Below are 21,113 nucleotides of genomic sequence, written 5' to 3'. Positions count from 1 at the left end.
AGTGAGACCCTACCTCGAAAAATAAAAAAATAAAAAAATAAAAAAAATAAAGCATAAATCATTAGGCTGTTTTCTATTAGTTCCACAGGACTATAGAGAGATAAAGCAAGTCTTAAAACAGTTACAACAAATTTCTTGTAAGGAGTCCCCGTCTGCCTCCAGCAACTTGGGACTCACCCACCATCATCCTGGGGCAGGACCCTGAGATTAGCTGGGCTCGCAGCCCCTGGCTCTGCAAGGCATGGAAGAAAAAAAAAACAAACCATCAGGGATATTCCAAGGGATGGGCACTGGCCTGTGAGGAACTGGGGCTCTGGCGCCCACTAATTGAAGAGGGAGGGGTAGAGGGGACAAGGCAGCAGCCACAATAGCAGCTGGAACTCTGGAGCTGAACCAGCAGGAGCAGGATTCAGCCGCCTTGGCCCCTAGCGTTCACCTGCGATCAGACCTAGTGTCTTAATTTCTCCTGATATACTCCGGCCAGATTTTCTAAAAAATTTATTTATTTATTTTCAGAGAGAGAGAGAGAGAGAGAGAGAGAGAGACTTGGCATGCCAGGACCTTCAGGCACTACAAACCAATTCCAGATGCATGCACCACTTTGTGCATCTGGCTTTATGTGGGTCCTGGGGAATCGAACCCCAGAGGCTTCACAGGCAAGTGCTTAACCACTGAGCCATCTCTCCAGCCTGGTTAGATTCTTGTTTAGTTCCCCGTCCTCTCCACCCAGTGATCCTGACCATGAAAAACACTGATGACAATATTATCTTTGTTAATTTAATTGTTTAGGAAGTCTGCCTTAGAAAGTTCCTGCCTTTATGTGTGGTGCGTGCGTGCGTGCGTCTCTCTGTGTGTGCGTGTGTCGTGGCAAGCATGTGGAGGGGAGGAGGGGACGACTTCGGGTGTCAGGCATTGCTTCTGTTTTGCTTGCACACCAGGCTAGCTGGCCCATAAGCTTCTGGGGTCCCATGTTTGCCTCACATCTCCCTGGAGTCCACTGGGCTTATACACAGCCACCACTGTGTCCCTGGCATCCAAACCCGGAGCGTCACACTTTATCCACTGAGCTATCTCCGTGTCCCTTCTTAATTTCTACGGTTCTTTGCAAAGCAGATAATCATGATGGTGTGTGTTTGGTTGCTACTTGCAAGTTCCCTTTCGTAAACTGTCCAAATCCTTTGGCTGGCGTCTTAGTGTCTTTTCTATGACCTCTTTAAATAAGAAGGATGTTTACTGCAGTGGTGTACCATATAAAGCAAGCAAGCCGATTAAAACCCAGTGGCGTGTGCTGGCAACGTTTCTGTCGCTCCCGTGGACGCAGCTGTGGATTCGTTTTCTGCCTTTTCGTTTGGGTTGCCATGCTCGGCACCTGGAGTAGGTTAAAACTCATTCAGCAGCACTGACCAGTAAAAAGCTACCATAAACTCTCCCGACTAATGAAAACAAACACATGAATCAGAGTTTCCATTTCCTGTCAGAATAAAGGCGCGCTTACTGTCTGAAGATCTTACAACTGTTTTGGTTGTTCTGCTATTGCCTGGCCATGGAATTGGGTTCAAAACCTCAGGCCGACTGTGCAACGGCAGTCAAGGTCCTGGTTTCCACTTGGTCATTGCTAAATTCACTAGCTCCATCGATGTGATGTGACACAGGCCCCTTTCGACAACTCTTGAGGCACCCCAGCGCTTGTATGGGGCTGGGTTAGCACATCCTGATGCAGCAGTAGCAGAGAGAGATGCTTTTGTTTCTTTACAACAGAAGGATCCAGAAGTAACTGAGATACCAGAAAGTTGTGAGTTCTTTCCCCCATGAATTCTTCTAGATGTTAAAATGATGAGAACCAATACCTAAATCCTTTAGATTTCAGATTTCAGGGCCCAGTTACTCAGACACTGGTAGTGTGGACCGCATGATGGTTAGATGGGATGGCAGATGGGAAAGGCCTTTCTTGGTGCTCAAGCTTCGAGGTTTCCTGGGCAGGTTAGCAAGACGGGTTACGGGCCTTGGAGAGGGCAAAGCCCGTGGGCGATCTTTGGCGCACCAGGAAGTGGTTTCAAGGCTTGATGTGGGCAACAGGGCAAGCGTCGCTGGACAAACCTCACCCCGGGGGTCCGCGCCTTGTCCAGTGAGCCAGCTGAGGGATTTCTCTACAGCCGTTCTCACCCAGAGCTGGAATAAAAGCTTCAAGGAGGGGCTGGGGAGACACTCGGCTGTTCAAAGCACTCGCTGGCAAAGCCTGACTGCCCGGGTTCGATTTCCCAGCACCCACGAAAAGCCAGACGTACAAAGCGGCCCGTGCATCCGAGGTTCGCTTGCAGTGGTGGCGGCAGGTCCTGGTTTGCCATAGTCATTCTCCCCTCGATCTCAAATAGATAAACAAATTAAAATCTTCTTTTAAAGCTTCAGTGTGAAGCTGGGATAGTGCAACTTTTTGGTTTAATACTTCACAGATTTTTGGAACCAAATTCACCCTAAGTGAAAAGCTGCCCTTTTTTTTTTTGTTTTCTTTTGCTGACCTTGTTGGATGGCTAATGCTGTTTCTGGGAAGTAGGAGAAACAAGCATTCATTGTTGGCAGGTGCCCAGAGAGACACCAGGAGGGCAGAGATGTTCACAGCTCCCCACTCCCCATTGTTTCATGAGTGAGTCGGCGCTGCCCGCAGCTGGGTCTGGCTACCTCTGCAGACTCGCTTTCCACCAGACAGGGCTGCGTGGCACCTGAGCTTGGCCAGTTGACATCAGTTTGCCCTGTAAACCGAAAAGGAAGACCCGGGGCTGCCCTCAGACAGCTCAGCGCGGGGCCCTTGTGCACCCTCGGCAGGGCTGGCAGCACGTCAGTGTCCGCGCGTCCTGGCCTCGGGCTCGTTGGCATAATGGCCGCGGCCTCAACGCCTAGGGTGACAGATAGAATGCTTCTTGCGTGAACTTCCTGAGTCATGAAATGGAATCTTCTAAGTTTATCTGGGTTGTCTATTTATACACACACACACACACACGTGTACATATGTATAATATACTTTTTGCAAAAAAAAAGTTTTTGGCCAGGTATGGTGGCACATGCCTGTGGTCTCAGCCCTCGGGAGGCAGAGGTAGGAGGATCGCTGTGAGTTTGAGACAGCCTGAGACTACATAGTAGATTTCAGGTCAATGTGGGCTAGAGTGAGAGAGACCCTACCTCAAAAAAAAACAAAAAAAAAATTGTAAAATTAGATCACACAAACAGAGTGCCATGAAGACATGAAGACATGATTTGTGTTCATTTTATCATCATTAAATTAGTTTGCATTAGATATTTTCCTGAGATACAAAAAAGACGAAACTCAAGAGTTGTCCTTATCACCAAACCTAGAATAGCAGCTACTTATCTTTTTAACTTATTTATTAGAGAGAGAGAGAGAGAGAACCAGGCTCACCAGGGCCTCCAGCCACTGCAAACAAACTCCAGATGCGTGCACCACCTTGTGATTCTAGGTTACATGGGACCTAGAGAATTGAAGCTGGATCCTTAGGCTTTGCAGGCAAGTTCCTTAACCACTAAGCCATCTCTCCAGCCCTTGTTTTTATTCTTTAAAAAAGACATTTTATTTATTCATTTAAGAGAGCAAGCAAGAGAGAAAGAGAGAGGGAGAGAGCCACACAGAGATAGAACGGGTGCCTCCAGGGCCTCCAGCCGCTGCAAACCATCTCCAGACACATGCGCCACCCTGTGCGTCCAGCTTTACGTGGGTACTGGGGAATTGAACCTGAGTCCTTTGGCTTTGCTTGTAAGTACCTTAACTGCTAAGCCATCTCTCCAGCTGTATTGTTTTTATTAAACTACTGAACCTCAGTGACCCCCAGTGTGAAACTCTACATTACTGATAGGATGGAAATGCATGCCAGGGAGCCAAAAGTCACAGAGGGCTTTGGTGGGGGCGGAGGTGGGGGGGAGCATTGTGGAGCAGCGGACTCACATTCACTTGAATTGAACTGAATTGTGCCTCTGAGATGTGGACAAATATCACAGCTTCAGAAGTGTCCATAGACAGATCTACCATAGCTGAGACGTTGTCAACAGAGCAGAAGCTGAGGACATGACAAGAAGGGCCTCCCCAGCCATGGGCCACCCCTTACCCTTGCCGGAGCCACGTGGAAGTGGAGAGAAGGATTCGAAGGGTGCAGAGCAGCTTCTGTGTCTTCCTGTGGCTCTTGGGACGCTGGCTATCATTTGCATGGTCTACCTCAAGCCAGTCCCATGCCTGTCTGGGATGGTTTTTGTAGTTAAGCCTAACCGTATGGTTTTATTTTCTTCTCTTGGATTTGTGCATGGGTGTAATCAAAAACCATTTTAAAATGAGGGAAGCCAGCCCAGGACGCAGAAGAGCAAGCCACTGAATGTCTCTGAGGCCAAGAAGACATTTGTCAAACATTCCAGGCTGAATGCCGGGCAGCCCGGGGTTCGGTGGCCTCCGCCCGCGCTCTGTAGCGCCTGGTCTGGGGAGCCACCAGCTAGTGAGCTTTCCCTCCAGCTGAGCCTCTGCTGCCTGATCTCAGGAACTGCCCAGGGCTTTTACAAGGCAAGGCTTTTTCCACACTCTGTTTCTTTTTAGCGAACTTTGAGTGAGTGCTTTCAGGGCCTTCCTGACTGCGCACTTATCTCACTTTTTAGGGCTTTGTGGAAGTGATCAAGGCAGGGTCAGATTTTTTAAAATCTACCCATAGAGCCCCCATCCCGTGGAGACGTCCTGTTATGGGACCACGAGACACTCGTATCTCAGCGGCTATGCAGCTTGTTTCCCTTGGTGTTTTCTTTGATTATCAAATGCTACCAATTGACAACATTGTTTTTACTAATTTCCAGGCACAGATAAGAAATACAATTACTGATAGTGGATTCCAGGTCAGCCTCTGCTACAGTGGGACTCTGCCTCAAAATCTTCCCACCCCTCCAAAAGAGAAATACAATTACCAACCCATCACCCAAAAGAATAAAAAGAAAGTAAAAAGATGAAAATGATAATCAGGTTTTAAACTTAAATTTGTTTATTTTTATTTATTTATTTATTTGAGAAAGAGGCAGATAGCGAGCGAGAGAATAGGTGCCCCAGGGCCTCCAGCTACTGCAAACGAACTCCAGACGCGTGCGCCCCTTGTGCATGTGGCTAACATGGGTCCTGGGGAATTGAGCCTTGAACCGGAGTCTTTGGGCTTCACAGGCAAGCACTTAACTGCTAAGCCACCTTTCCAGCCCAAAACTTAAAATTTAAATCTCTTGGCAGGAAAATAAAAATAAGATGTCCCAGCTCATGTTTGGGTTTTCCTTTCTTTAGAAGCTGCCAGAGGCCTGGAATGGGGTGTGCGGCCTTCCTGAGCCGTTCAGCATTCTCTCCCCTTAGTCTGGTTTGGCACCAGATACTGTATCTGGGATACGGTTTCTCTTTTTCCTTCTTTAGGAAGAGAGAGAGAGACTGTTATTTTCTCCTCAAAATGTTCTGAAATATTATTATCCCAAGGAGTATTTTGTTCACTGCACATTCAGATTTTTTTTTTTTTTTTGGCCGTCGTGGTTTCCTGGTGACCTCGTTTCTGCCTTGGGCACCCTGTGCCCCAGTTGTCTCTGAGTGGCTAAAATGCTAGGGCCTTTAAAGAGAACGGGCTGCCAAAGAAGTTCCTGAGCTCCCCACTGAGACGGATCAGGAACTGAGATTAAGCCATTGGAAGGAGCTGGGTTGTATAGAGGGCACTTGGATTGAGTCAGGACGGTTAGCTTCTGGGATACTGACCAGTTTTGTTAAAATGTTTTTTAAATTTTATTTTATTACCGGGGGGGCGGGAAGAGCCAGAGAGACAGAGAAAATGAGTGGGCATGCCAGGGCCTTCAGCCACTGTAAACGAACTCCAGACACATGTGCCACCTTGTGCAGCTGGCTTATGGGAGTCCTGGGGAATTGAACCTGGGTCCTTTGGTTTCATAGGCAAATGCCTCAACCACTAAGCTATCTCCCGAGCCTTGTACTGACCAGTTTTAGGATCTTGATCCAAGTCCTCTTTTTCTGGCTTGTGTTTTCTTCATTGTAGCAGTGACCTTCTTGTTGCTGGGACAAAATATCAGACCAGAAGCAGCTTATTGGGAAGAAAGGGTTTATTTCAGTTTACAGTTCTGAGGGGAAGTTTCATCGAGGCTGGGAAAGCATGGCAGGGTAGACAACCGAGTGTCACATCTTGTCACAGCCGCAGGGGACGGAAGTGTCTGAGTGAGGGAGTGCTGGGCACCCAGTAGGACTGGATTGATATACTTCAAGGTCAGCCTGTCGACACATCTCCAGCAAGGCTCTGCCTCCCTAACGCTGTACAACTCGTCCCAATTGTCACTAGCTGGGGACCAAGTATTCAAAACACATAAGCCCATGCGGGACACTTACGTTCCTTTGCACTGGGATCATACCAAGCAACCTCTCTGCTGTGATGATCTTTAAATATTCATTTTTTAAACTTATCTGAGAAAAAGGGGGGAGCAGATACTGAGGGAATTGGGCATACCAGGGTCTTAAGCCACTGCAAACTCCATATGCATGTGCCACCTTGTGCATCTGGCTTGTGTGGGTCCTGGGGAATTGAACCTGGATCCTTTGGCTTTGCAGGAAAGTACCTTAACCACTGACCCATCTCTCCAGCCCTGTGATAGTCTTTATATTCTCAGCCTTATTTATTGTTTTTGAAATAATTTGAGGATAACCTTGTTTCAGAACATCAAACATGAATTTGATACCCATGGGACCTTGGGTTTCATTTGCTTTACTTTTGTAGATTTTTTGTTCTTGTGCAATTTTATTTTCACCTGTGTTGTACATAAGTAATATGCACATGTAGGAGAATGCCAAGCAATGCATACCTGGAAAAGGAAGATGTGTTCCCACTGTCACCAGTTTTAGGTGGATCCTGGGCAGAACTGTGGGTGCAAAATGTGTCCCTCCTTTCCTAAACAGAAACAGAACCATGCTCAAACATGTGGTCTGTCTCCTGGGCTTTTGCTTCTGTGGTCAACAGTTCTCAGAGTCCCTGAGAATACCCTCATTCTTTGGAATTATTACACAGAATGCCTCTGAAAGGACATACTCTCACCCCCCACAGTGGACATTAAAATCGTGTTTAGTCTCTTTCTCTGATAAACCTTAATAAGGTGACTGTTCTCATATGCTACGGTATGTTGACATACACTTCCCTTTGGAAACAAAGCCATTGTCTCGTTCCCAGCTTTGCAGACTCCACAGCTAACAACAGGGAGGGTCAGTATAAATGTCAAGTGTAACTTAAATGGAAGAAAACAACCCATCATCTCCCCTGTGAATGTACTTGCTAGACCCAGGTCAGATTTAAGATTTTTGGATTCTGATTTACAGAACATTAACAGGGTATTAATAGCCTGTGCTTTTCAGGCCTCTTTGTCTAACCTGGAGGTTCGTGATATGGAAAACACTACATATCTCTTTTGTCTAGGAATTATTCAGAACAATAGGAACATGCCTTTTTTTTAAAATTTGTTTGTTTGGTTGGTTTTTTTTTTTTTTTTTTTTTTTTTTGAGGTAGGGTCTCACTCTGGCTCAGGCTGACCTGGAATTCACTATGTAGTCTCAGGATGGCCTTGAACTCTTGGCGATCCTCCTACCTCTGCCTCCCGAGTGCTGGGATTAAAGGCGTGCGCCACCACGCCCGGCTGTTTGTTTGTTTCTTTATGGTAGGGTTTCACTGTAGCCCAAGCTGACCTGGAATTCACTATGTAGTCTCAGGGCAGTTTTGAACTCACATCGATCCTCCTACCTCTGCCTCCCGAGTGCTGGGATTAAAGGCGTGCCCCACCACACCCAGCTAGGAACATACTTTTCCAGAAAGTTTAGAAGTAGCTGTCCCTTGAAATTTTTCCATCTATACTTCCCTTCTTTTTGGCTTGAAACAAATATATTTTATTTATTTAATTTTCAGGGTAGGGTCTCACTGTAGTCCAGGCTGACCTGGAATTCACTATGTAGTCTCAGGGTGTATCTATTTATTTATTTTCTAGGTAGGGTCTCACACTAGCCCAGGTTGCAACACCTCACTCTGAAGTCCCAAGCTGGCCTCAAACTCATGGCAGTCCTCCAACCTCTGCCCCCCTGAGTGCTGGGATTAAAGGTGTGTGACGCCATGGCTGGCAGGGACATTCCTTTTTAATAAAGTATTAATGGTTTCCTTTCTTAAAAATTAATTAATTATTTATTTGGTTAGTTAGTTAGTTAGTTATGTGAGAGAGAGAAAAGCAGATAGAGAGAGCGATGGGTGTGCCAGGGCCTCTAGCCACTGCTAACAAACTTCAAATGCATGTGCCACCTTGTTCATCTGGCTTACGTGGGTCCTCAGGAATCGAACCTGGGTCCTTAGGCTTTGCAGGCAAGTGCCTTAATGGCTAAGCCATCTGCGCAGCCCTGCTGGTTTCCTTTTGTGTGTGGGTTGCCTCCACTCTTGGTGCTCATGGAGCCTCACTGTGCATTGCTAATTGCATACCCTCCCATGGCTGCAGGTACTCAGAGTGAGAAAACTCGCCCATGCCCACATGTCCTGGTGGAAAATCTTTTATAAATTGTGACAAACCGTGGGATTGAGTTTTTGCCATTGTAGTCTGTGTAAGGCTTCAAATGTACTCTGGGCACAGGAAAAGTGTGAAATAAGATTTTTAAACAGAGCCAGGGTGAGAAGAGGTAGGTGTGCCTCCATGAATTGAATTAAGGTAATGATTATTTAAACAGTAATGATTAACAGGAAATCACCAGGATGGAATTTCAGGCATCTAAATCCCAGAGCATTCGGATGGTCTCTTGTAGATAAGGTATTTAGGCTCTGGTCATTAATCTCTTGCGTGTCCTTCTCTCTAGTGCTGAATCACCAACACCAGCAGCAAGTGGTGCCCAGTCCCCTGAGCCCGCAGAACCACCCACCTCAGAACCCGCCCACGGGGCTCCTGAGCATGCCCACCGCACTGACCACCCAGCAGCAGCAGCAGCAGAAGCTGCGGCTCCAGAGGATTCAGATGGAGAGAGAGAGGATCAGGATGCGCCAAGAGGAGCTCATGAGGCAGGTACGGCCTTCCGAGGTGCTTGCTGGGGGAGGCCCTGTGGCCTCGGGGACCCAGGCAATGGGTCGGCAGTGTCTTGCTTGCAGCCCAGGAGCCAAGCCTCAGTACGAGGGTCCCACTTGTTCTCCCAGTGCTGTGCCTCAGCGCCTGCGATTTGAAGGAAAGGGGAAATTAAGAGAAAAGGAACAAGCTATTAGCTACAGTAGAGCTATCACTGTAGTAATATAATAGCAAATTATCCCTTGAAATTAGGAGATTAAAACAGCCATTTCCACTGCATCACACAGTTGTGGGTTGAGAATTTGGAAAGAGCTGAACTAGACTATTCTGGTTAATATGAAATGGACTTGAAGTCCCTTAGTGGTAGTCACCTGCCAGGTAGACTTCAAGGTCCAAGGCGGCTGTGCTCGGGTGTGGGGATTGCTGTAAGAAGGCTTCGCTGGGCTTGGGGTGTCCGTGAGGGCGTGGTGGCACACTCCTTGGATCCCAGCACTGGGGAGGCAGAGGTAGGATCAACATGAGTTCGAGGCCAGTCTGGAATTACAGATTGAGTGGGCTAGAGTGAGGCCTGACGTTGAAGAACCCCTCCCCCCAAAAAGAAAGAGCGGTAGGGCTCAGTACATGGTCACTCTCCAAGAACAGTGTTGAAAGACGTAGGAAGTGGTCAGGGCCGGATGCTAGGAGCTACTGAAACTGCCATGGAACCGGCTTTGTCGCGTTGTCCTGGTCATAGCCCTTTCACCCGGGTACAGCAGATCGCGGGGGTCAGCCCGTGGGAATAGCCGCAGCCGCCTCTGCTCTACCACAGAGCATGGTGCAGGGAAAAGTAAAGGCAGAATGAGAAGGACAATGGCTTGGATTCGGATGCTGTTAAAGTACCGTTCAGAGCTGCATGGCCATCATTAGACATTTTATTTAAGACCTGGTCTTGTCATGTAGCCCAGGCTGGCCTCAAACTCTCAGCCTTCCTGCCTCAGCCCACAAATCCTGCAATCCCAAGTGTGACCGGCTTGGGCAGCTACTATGTGATGTGCCCTGCGTACCCGTCTATCTACCAGGTCGGCAGGATACCACTGTGTGTCTTTGGGCTGGGTCCATACTCGGCAGTGACAGGAAGAGGCGACGCACGGGGGCATCTAGTCTCAGAACTAGAAGGGGGGACTGAGAGTTTGAGACCTTCTGGGGCTGGGAATGTAGCTCTGTGGTAGTTACCTTGCCTGTCTTGTCCAAGGGCTGGAACACACACACACACACACACACACACACATGCCCAAGCTGACCTGGAATTCACTATGGAGTCTCAGGGTGGCCTCAAACTCACTGCAATCCTCCTACCTATGCCTCCCAAGTGCTGGGATTAAAGGCGTGCACCACCACGCCCAACAGGGAAGTAGTTTTTAAGTGTACCAAGTGTCCTTGGGTCTATGAGAGTGTTATAGGTAAACATTATATTTTGAGCTATATATACAGTGACTCCAGTAAATGATGTATTTCTCATCAAAAAAAAATTCTAGGATATAAGGTATCTATGCTTTGAGCTCTAAAGTACATGGGAAATGAAAGTCATTCTTAGACATAGCCTTCAAAAAGAATAGAAACAAGCTGAGGAGTGGCTCAGCAGTTAACGTGATTGCTTGCAAAGCCTCCTAGTCCTGGTTTGATTCCCCTGGATCCACATAGAGCCAGACACACTACATGGTGCAAGCATCTGGAGTTGGTTTGCAGTAACCAGAGGCTGTGGCGAGCCCATTCTCCTTTTCTCTAAGTGATCTCCCAGCCCGTTGCGCCCCTGAGAATTTATGTTTATGCTTTCTTGGTTATTTCGCAGTAACAGTTGTTTGTACTGTTTTTAGATATACATACTGTCATGTTTCTTGATGGGAAATAATTGCGTTACTGTTTGCTATTTTGGGATAATATTCATATTTGGAATGGATTTTTATTTTTATATAGTGTGAACCACACACAGTCTTATAGTAGCATGTGTAAATTTTCCTCTCGTCTTATATTTGAATGAGCTGTTTTTGTGTGACCCCTTTGCATGGAATGACTTGTTTGTTTCCCTGTATCATATGTCTCTTTTTGCCCCACCTCCGTATTTCCCACAGAAAGAATTTCTGCAAAGGGGTGGGAAAAAGTGCCCCAGTTTGTTTCCTTTATTCCAGCTGTAGGTGCCTTTGAACCACAAGATCTTATTGACAGTTCATGTTACAGAAATGCCAACCAAGTTCCTTAAATGCTGATCCCTTGGGGCTGGGGAGCCCAGGCAGTTTGCTGCTCTGGCTGCGAGCGTGTGTGCACGCGTGTAGATTTAGGTGATAGACTGATTGTGATTTCTTTTTAGTTTTTGGTTTTGGAGTACAGAAAAAAAAAATGTCTAAGTAGAGTCCTTACTCATGGAAGGCTTTTTATTTCTCTCTCTCCCATAAGGAGCGTGCTCCCAGTGTAAAAGGTGTTCATGGCCACGCAGTATTGGTGAGAATGCGGGCTGTACGAGTTTTTGGAGCATTTGCTAGAATGCCTATGTATTTGTATTTTCCAGTTTTTTGAGGTAGGGTCTCACTCTGGTCCAGGTTGACCTGGAATCAACTATGTAGTCTCAGGGTGGCCTTGAACTCATGGTGATCCTCCTGCCTCTGCCTCCTGAGTGCTGGGATTAAAGGTGTGTGCCACCAAGCTCGGCTTTCTATGTATCTTTTTGGTGGACTTCTATTTATTATTTATTTATTTATTTATTTATTTATTTATTTATTTATTTAACAGAGAGAGAGAGAGAGAGAGAGAATGAATGAGTGCACCTCCAGCCATTGCAAATGAACTCTGGATGCACGCTCCCCCTTTTGCATCTGGCTAATGTGGGTCCTGGAGAATTGAACCTTGGTCCTTTGGCTTTGCATGCAAACGTCTTAAATGCTAAGCCATCCCTCCAGCCCTTGTTTGACTTGTTGTTTGTTTTGTTTTGTTTTGTTTCACTTCTCTCTTCTGGTGACTTTTTTTTTTTGTTTCGAGGTAGGGTCTCACTGTAGCCCAGGCTGACCTTGGAATTTACTATGTAGTCTCAGGGTGGCCTCGAACTCACGGCAGTCCTCCTACCTCTGCCTCCTGAGTGCTGGGATGAAAGGCGTGAGCCTTCTTCTGGTGATTTTTTTTTTTTTTTTTTTTGTCCCCTTGGTAAGTTTGTATCTTAAGCAGGGTAGAGGCAGGAAGTGGACTGGAAGTAAAAGTGGTCTTTTGTTCCATTGTGTAGCTGTTTTGCATCACCAGGTAGGATTTGGCGTGGTGGCTCACGCCTTTCATCCCAGCACCCTGAGACTCCATAGTGAATTCCAGGTCAGCCTGGGCTAGAGTGAGACCTTACCTCAAAAAAACAAAACAGAACGAAAACACCAGGTAAGGATTTGTATGCTATTTAAATTTTTTTTCTGTAAATGTCCATTTGTTTGTTCTGCCCCTCCCCCAGGTCCTGGATCGTCATGTCTGCCTGACCGCCCTTTGCTCACTGGGCTACCGTCATTAAACCTGGTGCTCCTCTTGCCCACAGACCCCTAATTGTGCTGCCTTTGGGGGCTTTGTCTATTTCCCGTCCTTCTCCCGTCCTGCGTTATTACTGTACACAGGTTTCCCGTGGAGAGAGCAGCTCCGTAGTCCACGGCCCACAGTCACACGTGCACTTCACATGCTAGCGCATGGGTGCTGATACCACTCAGCGTGCTCACAGACGGATCTGGGGAAAGTTTGGTGGCCTATCTAATAGGAACGACCATTGTTTTTTTGATGGGAATGCCGGTTTTGTTTCATCCCTGTTGTAGACAGCTCTGTGTTGCTGGGATGGGCGTCCAAAGCAGACAGTTTATGGGAGGGAGAGACGTGTTTCAGCTCACAGATCCCGGGGACGTTCCAGCAGTGGCTGAAGCCGCTTCCTCGATCCAAACACAGAGAAACAACTAAACAGCCAGGAAAAAGAAAAAAAACACGCAGCAGCAAGCAGGACCCCTCTCCCCAAGTTCAGCCTGCTCTTTACGCCTCTGTGCTGGAATTCAGGTCCACCTCAACGACACCTCCTCCAGCCAGGTGCCCGGGGACCTAAGCTGCAAGCTTTAACAAAACACCTGAACCAGGCTGGAGAGATGACTTAGCGGTTAAGGGGCTTGCCTGTGAAGCCTAAGAACTCATGTTCGAATCTCCAGGTCCCGTGTAAGGCAGACGCACAGTGATGCAAGTGCACAATGGCGCACATGCACGCAAGGGGGCGCATGCACCCGGAGTTCATGTGCAGTGGCTGAAGGCCCGGGTGCACCCATTCTGCCTCTCTTACTTTCTCAAATTAATAATAATAATAATAATAATAAAACACCTGAGTCTATGGGGGACAGATAATTCAAATTAGCACAGTTTCTTCCTTTATTCCTCATTCTTTCTCTTAGCCAGTATTCATGGAGTAGGAAGTAATAGAAAGAAATGAGACAAACCCTTATCTAGCTTCTATTTTAGCAGAGGAGGCAAAACAATTAGATTGAATCCAAGAAGACGGCCAGAAGAGTCAGTTGACCATACTCCCTCTGATATGAGCTCCCAGTGGCCAGTATTTGACTTGCTTTACTGTCTCTGAGCCCAGACAGCCTTCACCAGGCCTCTATGACTGTGACACAGGATATTCCTCTATTCTTTCCAATGACACCCTGAGGCCGCAGACTCTTAAACAACCACTGAGCTGGAATCAAAGTGCCAGTGAGGTTTGGAATCTCCACTGCTTTAAGTTGGAGCTATGTTGTAAGCCCTGCAACTTCAGATGGTGGGGCTTGGGAGATAAAGAGTTCGAGGACAGCCTGGGTATTTTTTATTATTATTTTTTTTTTAGTGAGACTTTGTCTAAAAATAAAACCTAAAGAAAAACTACAAGGTTTGAGGGTTCAGGGCACTAGAACATTTGTCTCAAATGCAGGAAAAGAAAGAAAAAAAAAAGACAGAAAGGAAAAAAATGCACCTAGAAAAAATACCCTTAAATATGTTCCCTACAATTTAGCACTGGTTGTGGTAGAAACCAGACCACACTTCTCAGGGGCTGCATTGTTGAGAAACTGTTATTATTCCCAAGCAAATCCCACAGTTTTCACCCCCCATCTGCTCCTTAATTGGAACTTGGGGGAAAAGGAGAATGCAGCTTGTCAAATAAAAATGCTGACTAAGCCTGGCTTTTGGTTGCCAGGACAACGGGGACAAAAGAGGAGGAGGGAGCCACCGAATTCTCTGCGTAGGCCCAACAGATTTCCATCAGGCTCAGACAGCCACTGCCACAGGACCGGCCAGCTCCCTGTGCTGGCTCCGTCCAGCCATTCCATAGCCAAGGCTCCAGGGAGCTTGCTGAGCCGCAAGCAGTGCCGGCCTAGGGAACGTCCAGAGGTCTGATTTCTGTCACGAGCCCTCAAGAGCTAAAGGTTCAAAAGTGCCATGTGTGGGCTGGGGCTGGAGCTCAGGTGGTAGAGTGCTTGCCTGCCAGGCACAAAGCCCTGGCACAGGGTTGGAAAGATGACTCAGTGGTCAAGGCATTTACCTGTAAAGCCTAACAACTCGGGTTTGATTCCCCAGTACCCACGTAAAGCCAGATGTATCTGGAATCCATTTGCAGTGGCTGGAGGCCCTAGCATGCCCGTTTTCCTCCCCTCCCCTCCCCTCCCCTCCCCTCCCCTCCCCTCCCCTCCCCTCCCCTCCCCTCCCCTCCCCTCCCCTCCCTTCCCCTCCCTCTCCCCTCCCCTCCTCCCTCCCTCCTCCTCTCCTCTTCTCTCCCTCCTCCCTTCCTCTCCTCTTCCCTTCTCTGCTTACAAATAAATAAATTAATTAAAAAGTGGCATATCCTAGCATATTAATGCATCTGTCACATAAATGCGAGTGCTTAATAGTCTTCAGGTCACAGGGCTTTGCTACAAGGGCGTGTCACAGACTCCAGCGATGGCGAAGACGGTCGACTGGGACCATTCTTCCTTCATCTTGGGTGACGTGGCTAATTTCATCCACTCGTTAGTGCTTTCACCAAAAGTCCCGATCACCAAATTTTAGGCAGTGGGCAGAGTTCACCACTGGAACTTTTGTTTTATCTCCTGTCAAGTGTGTAGTTTGTCACAAATCTCAGAATCCACTGTGTTTCCTGTGGAAGAAATGCCACAGGCATGGTGGTGCGTACCTGGAATATGAGCACTTCGGAGGAAGAGGCATGAAGGTTGCCGCAAGTTCAAGGCCAGCCTCTTCTAGCTATGTAGTGAGTTCCAAGCCAGCCAGGGCCACAGAGGCCTTGTCAAACAAACAAACAAGTGAATAATGACAATCCAAATATTTTTAATTTAATAATATTATTTATTTATTTATTTATTTTATTTATTTATTTGAGGTAGGGTCTCACTCTGGTTCAGGATGACCTGGAATTAACTATGTAGTCTATTTTTATTTATTTATATAAGGGAGAGAAATAGGTAGGAAAAGAGAGAAAGAGAATGGGCACTCTAGGGCCTCTTCAAAGAGGAAAGTGGGGGGAGGGAAGGAATTACCATGGGATATTGTTTATAATTAATTATGGAAATTGTCAATAAAAAATTAAAATTAAAAAAAGAACTCCAGATGTGTGAGTCCTCTTGCACATCTGGCTTACATAGGTCCTGGGGAATCGAACCTGGGTCTTTTGGTCGTGCAGGCAAGCATCATAACCACTAAGCAATCTCTCTAGCCCTCAAGTCTTTTTGAAAAAAATATATTTTTAGCCAGGTTTGGTGGCACATGCCTTTAATCCCAGCACCAGGGAGGCAGAGGTAGGAGGATCACTGAAAATTCAAGGCCCCCCTGAGACTACAGAATGAATTCCAGTTTAGCCTGAGCTAGAGGGAGACCTTGCCATGAAAAGCATAATATATATTTATTATTTGTGAACAGACGGGGGAGGAGGAGGAGGGGAAGAGACAGAGACAGAGACAGAGAGAGCAAGAGAGAATGGGTGCACCAGGGCCTCCTGCTATTGCAATCAAACTCCAGATGCATGGGCCACTTTATGCTTTTGGCTTTATGTGGGTACTGGGGAATTGAACCTGGGCTGGAAGGCTTTGCAAGCAAGTGCCTTTAACCACTGAGCCATTTCCCAGCTCCTTGGATCTTTTTTAAAAATTATTTTCAATTTTAAGCCAGGCATGGTGGTGCATGCCTTTAATCCCAGCACTCAGCACTCAGAAGGCAGAGATAGGAGGCTCACCATGAGTTCGAGGCCACCCGGACATATAGTGAAATCCAGGTCAGCCTGAGCTAGAGTGAGACCTTACATTAAAAAATTCAATTTTTATTTATTCACTTGAGAGAGAGAGAAAGAAAGAATGAACACACCAGGCCTCTAGCCACAGCAAATGAACTCCAGACATATACACCACCATGTGCATCTGGCTTACATGGGTTCTGGAGAGTCAAACCTGGGTCCTTAGGCTTCCCAGGCAAGTGCCAACTGCCAAATCATCTCTCCAGCTGCCCCCCCACCCCGATCGTTTTAAAAGGATACCTTTTTGGAAACCAATCAGTTGCATGCAGTAAGTTCAATTTTTATTTGTCCATTAATTAAATAAATAAACACAATAATAAAAAGATCTCTTTTGAAAAAACTTGGACATAGTTTTAAAATGGAGGCTCATTGTGCAGTAAGGAAAAACAGCTCTTTATTTCTGATCTTAATAAGATCACAGATGTATGAGGAAATTTTTTTTTAAGTGAAAAGAATATCTAAATTATAATGTCTTTCTTAATGTGGTTCTAGGGGATAATTGAGACAGATTGTGGAATAACATGAGATGTTTATATACATCCTGAATTAAAGGGGCAACAGAGGCTATGGATAATAATTGCGGATCCAACAAATGTTTTCCCAAAGTATCAGAGTTTCAACTCTGCTCTTTTACAGAGACAGTCTGGCAGTTGAGCGTGGCTGGTGAGGTATTTCCAAAAGGGAGGCTCCAGGAAGGGTGACAGCGAGCGTCTAGAATCTCTTGGCACACAGTTAAAGGAATCTCTCTCTCTCTCTCTCTCTCTCTCTCTCTCTCTCTCTCCCTCCCTCATAAATAATTCAGCATTCTCTCTCTGAAGTTCCTCTGGGTTCCGGCACAGAAATGCCATGTCTCTGCACTATTTTAATGTTCGGATTTCAAAATATTGTTTTCCATTTTTTTCATTTGTTTCTGCGCACCCCGCCCTTTATAATTAAAACAATTCAATCTTCCTTATTATTTTGTGTGTGTGTGTGTGTGTGTGTGTGTGTATGTGTAGAACCAATCCCTAGCCACACATTTAAAGCAAACCAAGCACCCTCAGAGAAGGTTACTGTCACTTCCCTTAGACAACGTTTCCGAAAGGGCAGGATCAGCCTGGCGGCCCCAGCCAAGGGCAAGACAGGCTCAAGGACACTTTCAAGGGCTTACTTTCTCACCTCGCCCTTTGACTCACTCCTCAGGAGGACTGCGGGCCAGGGTGGGCTGCACGGAAGCTGCAAGTTCTCTTTCAGGGGCATCTTCAAGCCACCATCAGCCTTTGTTTGTTCTATTCCCCCCCCCGCCCCAAGCCTTTTCCCATGCCACACTGCCCGCTGGCCGCTAGCTGAGGGTGCGTTTTGAAACCCACCTGTAATCTGTTTGCTTGTTTGTTTCAGGAATCAAATGGTGACCACAAACTCACAAAGACAGCCTCCGGCCCCTCCTTTGCAGCAGTCCTTCCAACCCTAAGTTGGACTTGAGAACATTGAGTTGTAGGGAGGGCAAGGGCTGGGCAGGCCTGCCAGAGCAGCTCTTTCTGAAACCGGCCTTTAAAATCCAAGCTTAGGGCGCGCTTGATGTGCAGTGAATTCCCAGGACACCAGCTCCACCCACCCACGCTGACAAGGAGCTCGGAGCCTTCTGGTTCTGTGGAGGGAAACTGGGGGGTGGGGGGACGGCTAAGAGAGCCGCTGCGGTGCTAAATCCTCCTCGAACAGTCTGAGGTCATGAGACCACCATTTCCATCTTACAGCTGGGAAACCAGGCTTCGGGAAGTGAAGGCGCTTGTCCGAGTCTCACAGCCAGTCGGTGAAAGGACCCAAACCGGGACACCTGCCAGGCCCTGGCCCGCCAAGCTCGCTGTTGATTGCGAGAGCGCGCAGAGCCTGGGTCTCCATCCCGGATCTCCTGTTGTTAGCCATGGGATCCTACGAGTTACTTAATCGCTCTGTGTCTCAGTCTCCTTGCATATAAAACAAATACAATTAAGGTTTTTAAAAAGATTTTTTATTTTTATTTATTTGAGAGAGAGAGAGAGAGAGAGAGAGAGAGAGAACAGGCGCGCCAGGGCCTCCAGCCACTGCAAAGGAATTCCAGATGCATGCGCCCCCTTGTGCATCTGGTTTATGTGGGTCCTGGGGAATCGAACCTGGGTCCTTTAGCTTTGCAGGCAAGCACCTTAACTGCTAAGCTATCTCTTCAGCCCAGGAGGGTGGGTTTTGAGGTAGGGTCTCACTCTAGCCCAGGCTGACCTGGAATTCACTATGTAGTAGTCTCAGGATGGTCTCAAATTCACGGCGACCCTCTTACTTCTGTCTACCGAATGCTGGGATTAAAGGTGTGAGCCACCACAATTAAGTTTTATGAGGATGAAATGAAATAGTGTGCTGAAGTGTTTATAATAATGTCTCACACATAGAAAATACAAGTATGAGTGGATAGCTGCACCTCAGGCTGGTGGACACCGTCGATAGCTCTTTCTCTTGACTGCCTCACATGCTCCATTCTTTGTAAATATACTTTCTTTTAAAAAAATATTTTCATTTATTTGAGAGAGAAAGTACGGGCGTGCCAGGGCCTCCTGCCACTGCAAGCAAACTCCAGACACCATTTTGTGCATCTAGCTTTACATTGGTACTGGAGAATTGAACTCAGGCTCTTAGGATTTACAAGCAAGAGCCTGTAACTATACTTCCTAATCTCTCTCTCTCTTTTTTAATGTGTGTGTGTGTGTGTGTGTGTGCTGATGAAAGTGCACGTGTGTGTGGAAGCTCAGCAGTTAGGCTAGACTGGCTAACCAGCAGTCCCAGGGACCCCTCTGTTTCCTCCTCCCCATCAGCTCTGGGGTGATGGGCGCATGCCTAGCCTTTTGCTTGAGCACTGGGGTCAAACACAGGTGGTTGTGCTCATGAGTGTTGACAAATGCCTGCCTGCAGTCTGACACACACAGAGGTCGGCTGCCATGTTACGGTATGGCACGTGTGCTGTGTGTGAGTGTGTGCACACGTGCGTGCTCCCGTAGAGGCTGCCGCAGAGTCTAGTAACTCACCCGGCCTTCTCCGCTTTGCAATGACAGCTTCTCTTGCTGATTTCTGGGGCTGCCCTTCCTGAGCCCCGGCCTAGTCTCTGCTTCCCACAGGACTGGGGTTCGGGATGGGTATGACATGCCGAGCTGCTCACGGGGCCTGGTGGCTCGCTCTGAGGCCCTGGCGCGTACACGGAAGCCCTCAGCCCCGGTGTGCCCATCACCATGGCGGGCACTGGGGGCGCGCCGCTCGTCATTCCCACGTTGCAGCCACCATGCGAAAAGGTCAGGTAGGTTGCTGGGAGAGAGCAGGGCTGGGATTCAAATTAAATACGTGGTCTTGGAGTTTCTTCACCCTGCTTTATCTGATGCCAGTCTCAGGCTGGTGGCCGCACTACCTAAGGACAGCATGTGTGCCTTGCTAGTTGGGATATATCCAACTATAATACTTTGACTCAGTTTTGGCTCAAGGTATAGTTTTTGTCTTAATATTTCTTTATTTATTAATTGCAATGAAAGAGAGAGAGAGGTGCATTGGGGCCTCTAGCCACTGCAAATAGACTCCAGATGCATGCGCTTTACGTGGGTACTGAGGAATTGAACCTGGGCCATGAGGCTTTGCAAGTAAGTGCCTTTAGCCACTGAGCCATCTCTTCAGCCCGGGGAGAATTTCTTAACACGTGTGTATTAGTCAGGGTTCTCTAGAGGAACAGAACTGCTAGAATGAATGATATTAAAAAGGGAATTTATTGGATTAGCTTGTGGCAGTCCAATAGCAGTTGCAGGCCCAAGAATCAAGGAACCTGGTAGCTGCTCAGTCCACGTGGCGCTGAAGGCCTGGAGGCTTCTGAGCAGCCGCTGGGTTTCGATCCATATGGGTCTTCAGTCCACGCTAGAAGGCAGCGAGCAGCTTGGCAGCCAAGAGAAAGGAAGGAAGGAAGGAAGGAAAGAAGGAAGGGAGGGAGGGAGGGAGGGAGGGGAAGAGAAGGGAAGGAAGGAAGAGCTCTTTTCCCTCAGAGCTTCCTTATATGAAGTCCCTCTCTGTGTGGGGCTGCCAGCTCAGGGGAAGGGCTTCCTCCTTCAGTGAATCCTTCCTGGAAGCAACCTCAGGGACTCACCCAAAAGGGAGGTCTGTGGATTATGAAACAGATCGAGCTGACAACACAGTAACCATCACCGGGTGGGTCTCAGAGGAGTCAGCACTAGGTGAGGAGCTCTGGGGAGATCTGAGAGTGTGTGCAGCCAGGGGAGTAGTTGGTGCAGAGGCAGGAGGTGGGAGGACCAGCAGGCACAGCCGCTGAGACCAGGAGTGTGGGCCAGGGGAGCATGCCAGAGCGGGGAGGAGGAGCGGGCAGGGGTGCGGCCCGCGGGCATCTCCACGCCCCATCCCGACGGGGCCGTGCTGCGGAATGACTTACACCCAGGACTGGGCTTGCAGTGGTCTTGGGGAAAGCGTTGCAGTGCAAATAATAAATAGCACAAGTCAGTTTTCAATGTTTCAAGTAAGTATATGTAATGTATTCAAGTAAGTATAGTCAACACTCTGGTGCTCCCTTTCATTTGCTGGTTATTTGAAGGCGGAAAAATGATGCTGTGAGCCCCCTACAGGCCAAGTCGAGCATTTCCTCTTACGATGACTTGGAGATGTTTCCCAAGGACTTAGAAATTGATGCAGGAAATAGAACTCCCTTGATTTAAAATAGAGGAGCTGTTTTCCTCATATCCTGTAAGTGCTT

At 47.5% G+C, this 21,113-nt stretch overlaps 1 protein-coding gene across 2 annotated transcripts in view; it reads left to right on the top strand.

The window, feature by feature from the left end:
* Wwtr1 (WW domain containing transcription regulator 1) overlaps positions 1-21,113 on the top strand; it is a 132,912-nt gene that overhangs the window by 102,442 nt on the left and 9,357 nt on the right. For both annotated transcript variants that reach the window (XM_045131091.1, XM_045131092.1), the window contains exon 4: positions 8,885-9,087. In XM_045131091.1, the coding sequence (XP_044987026.1) occupies positions 8,885-9,087 (203 nt within the window). The remainder of the gene's footprint in view (positions 1-8,884; positions 9,088-21,113) is intronic.

This window comes from Jaculus jaculus, chromosome 12 (genome assembly GCF_020740685.1).
Source record: "Jaculus jaculus isolate mJacJac1 chromosome 12, mJacJac1.mat.Y.cur, whole genome shotgun sequence".
Lineage (NCBI taxonomy): Eukaryota > Metazoa > Chordata > Mammalia > Rodentia > Dipodidae > Jaculus > Jaculus jaculus.
Note: the sequence above shows the minus strand (reverse complement) of the source record. Positions and strands in the feature narration are given on the sequence as shown.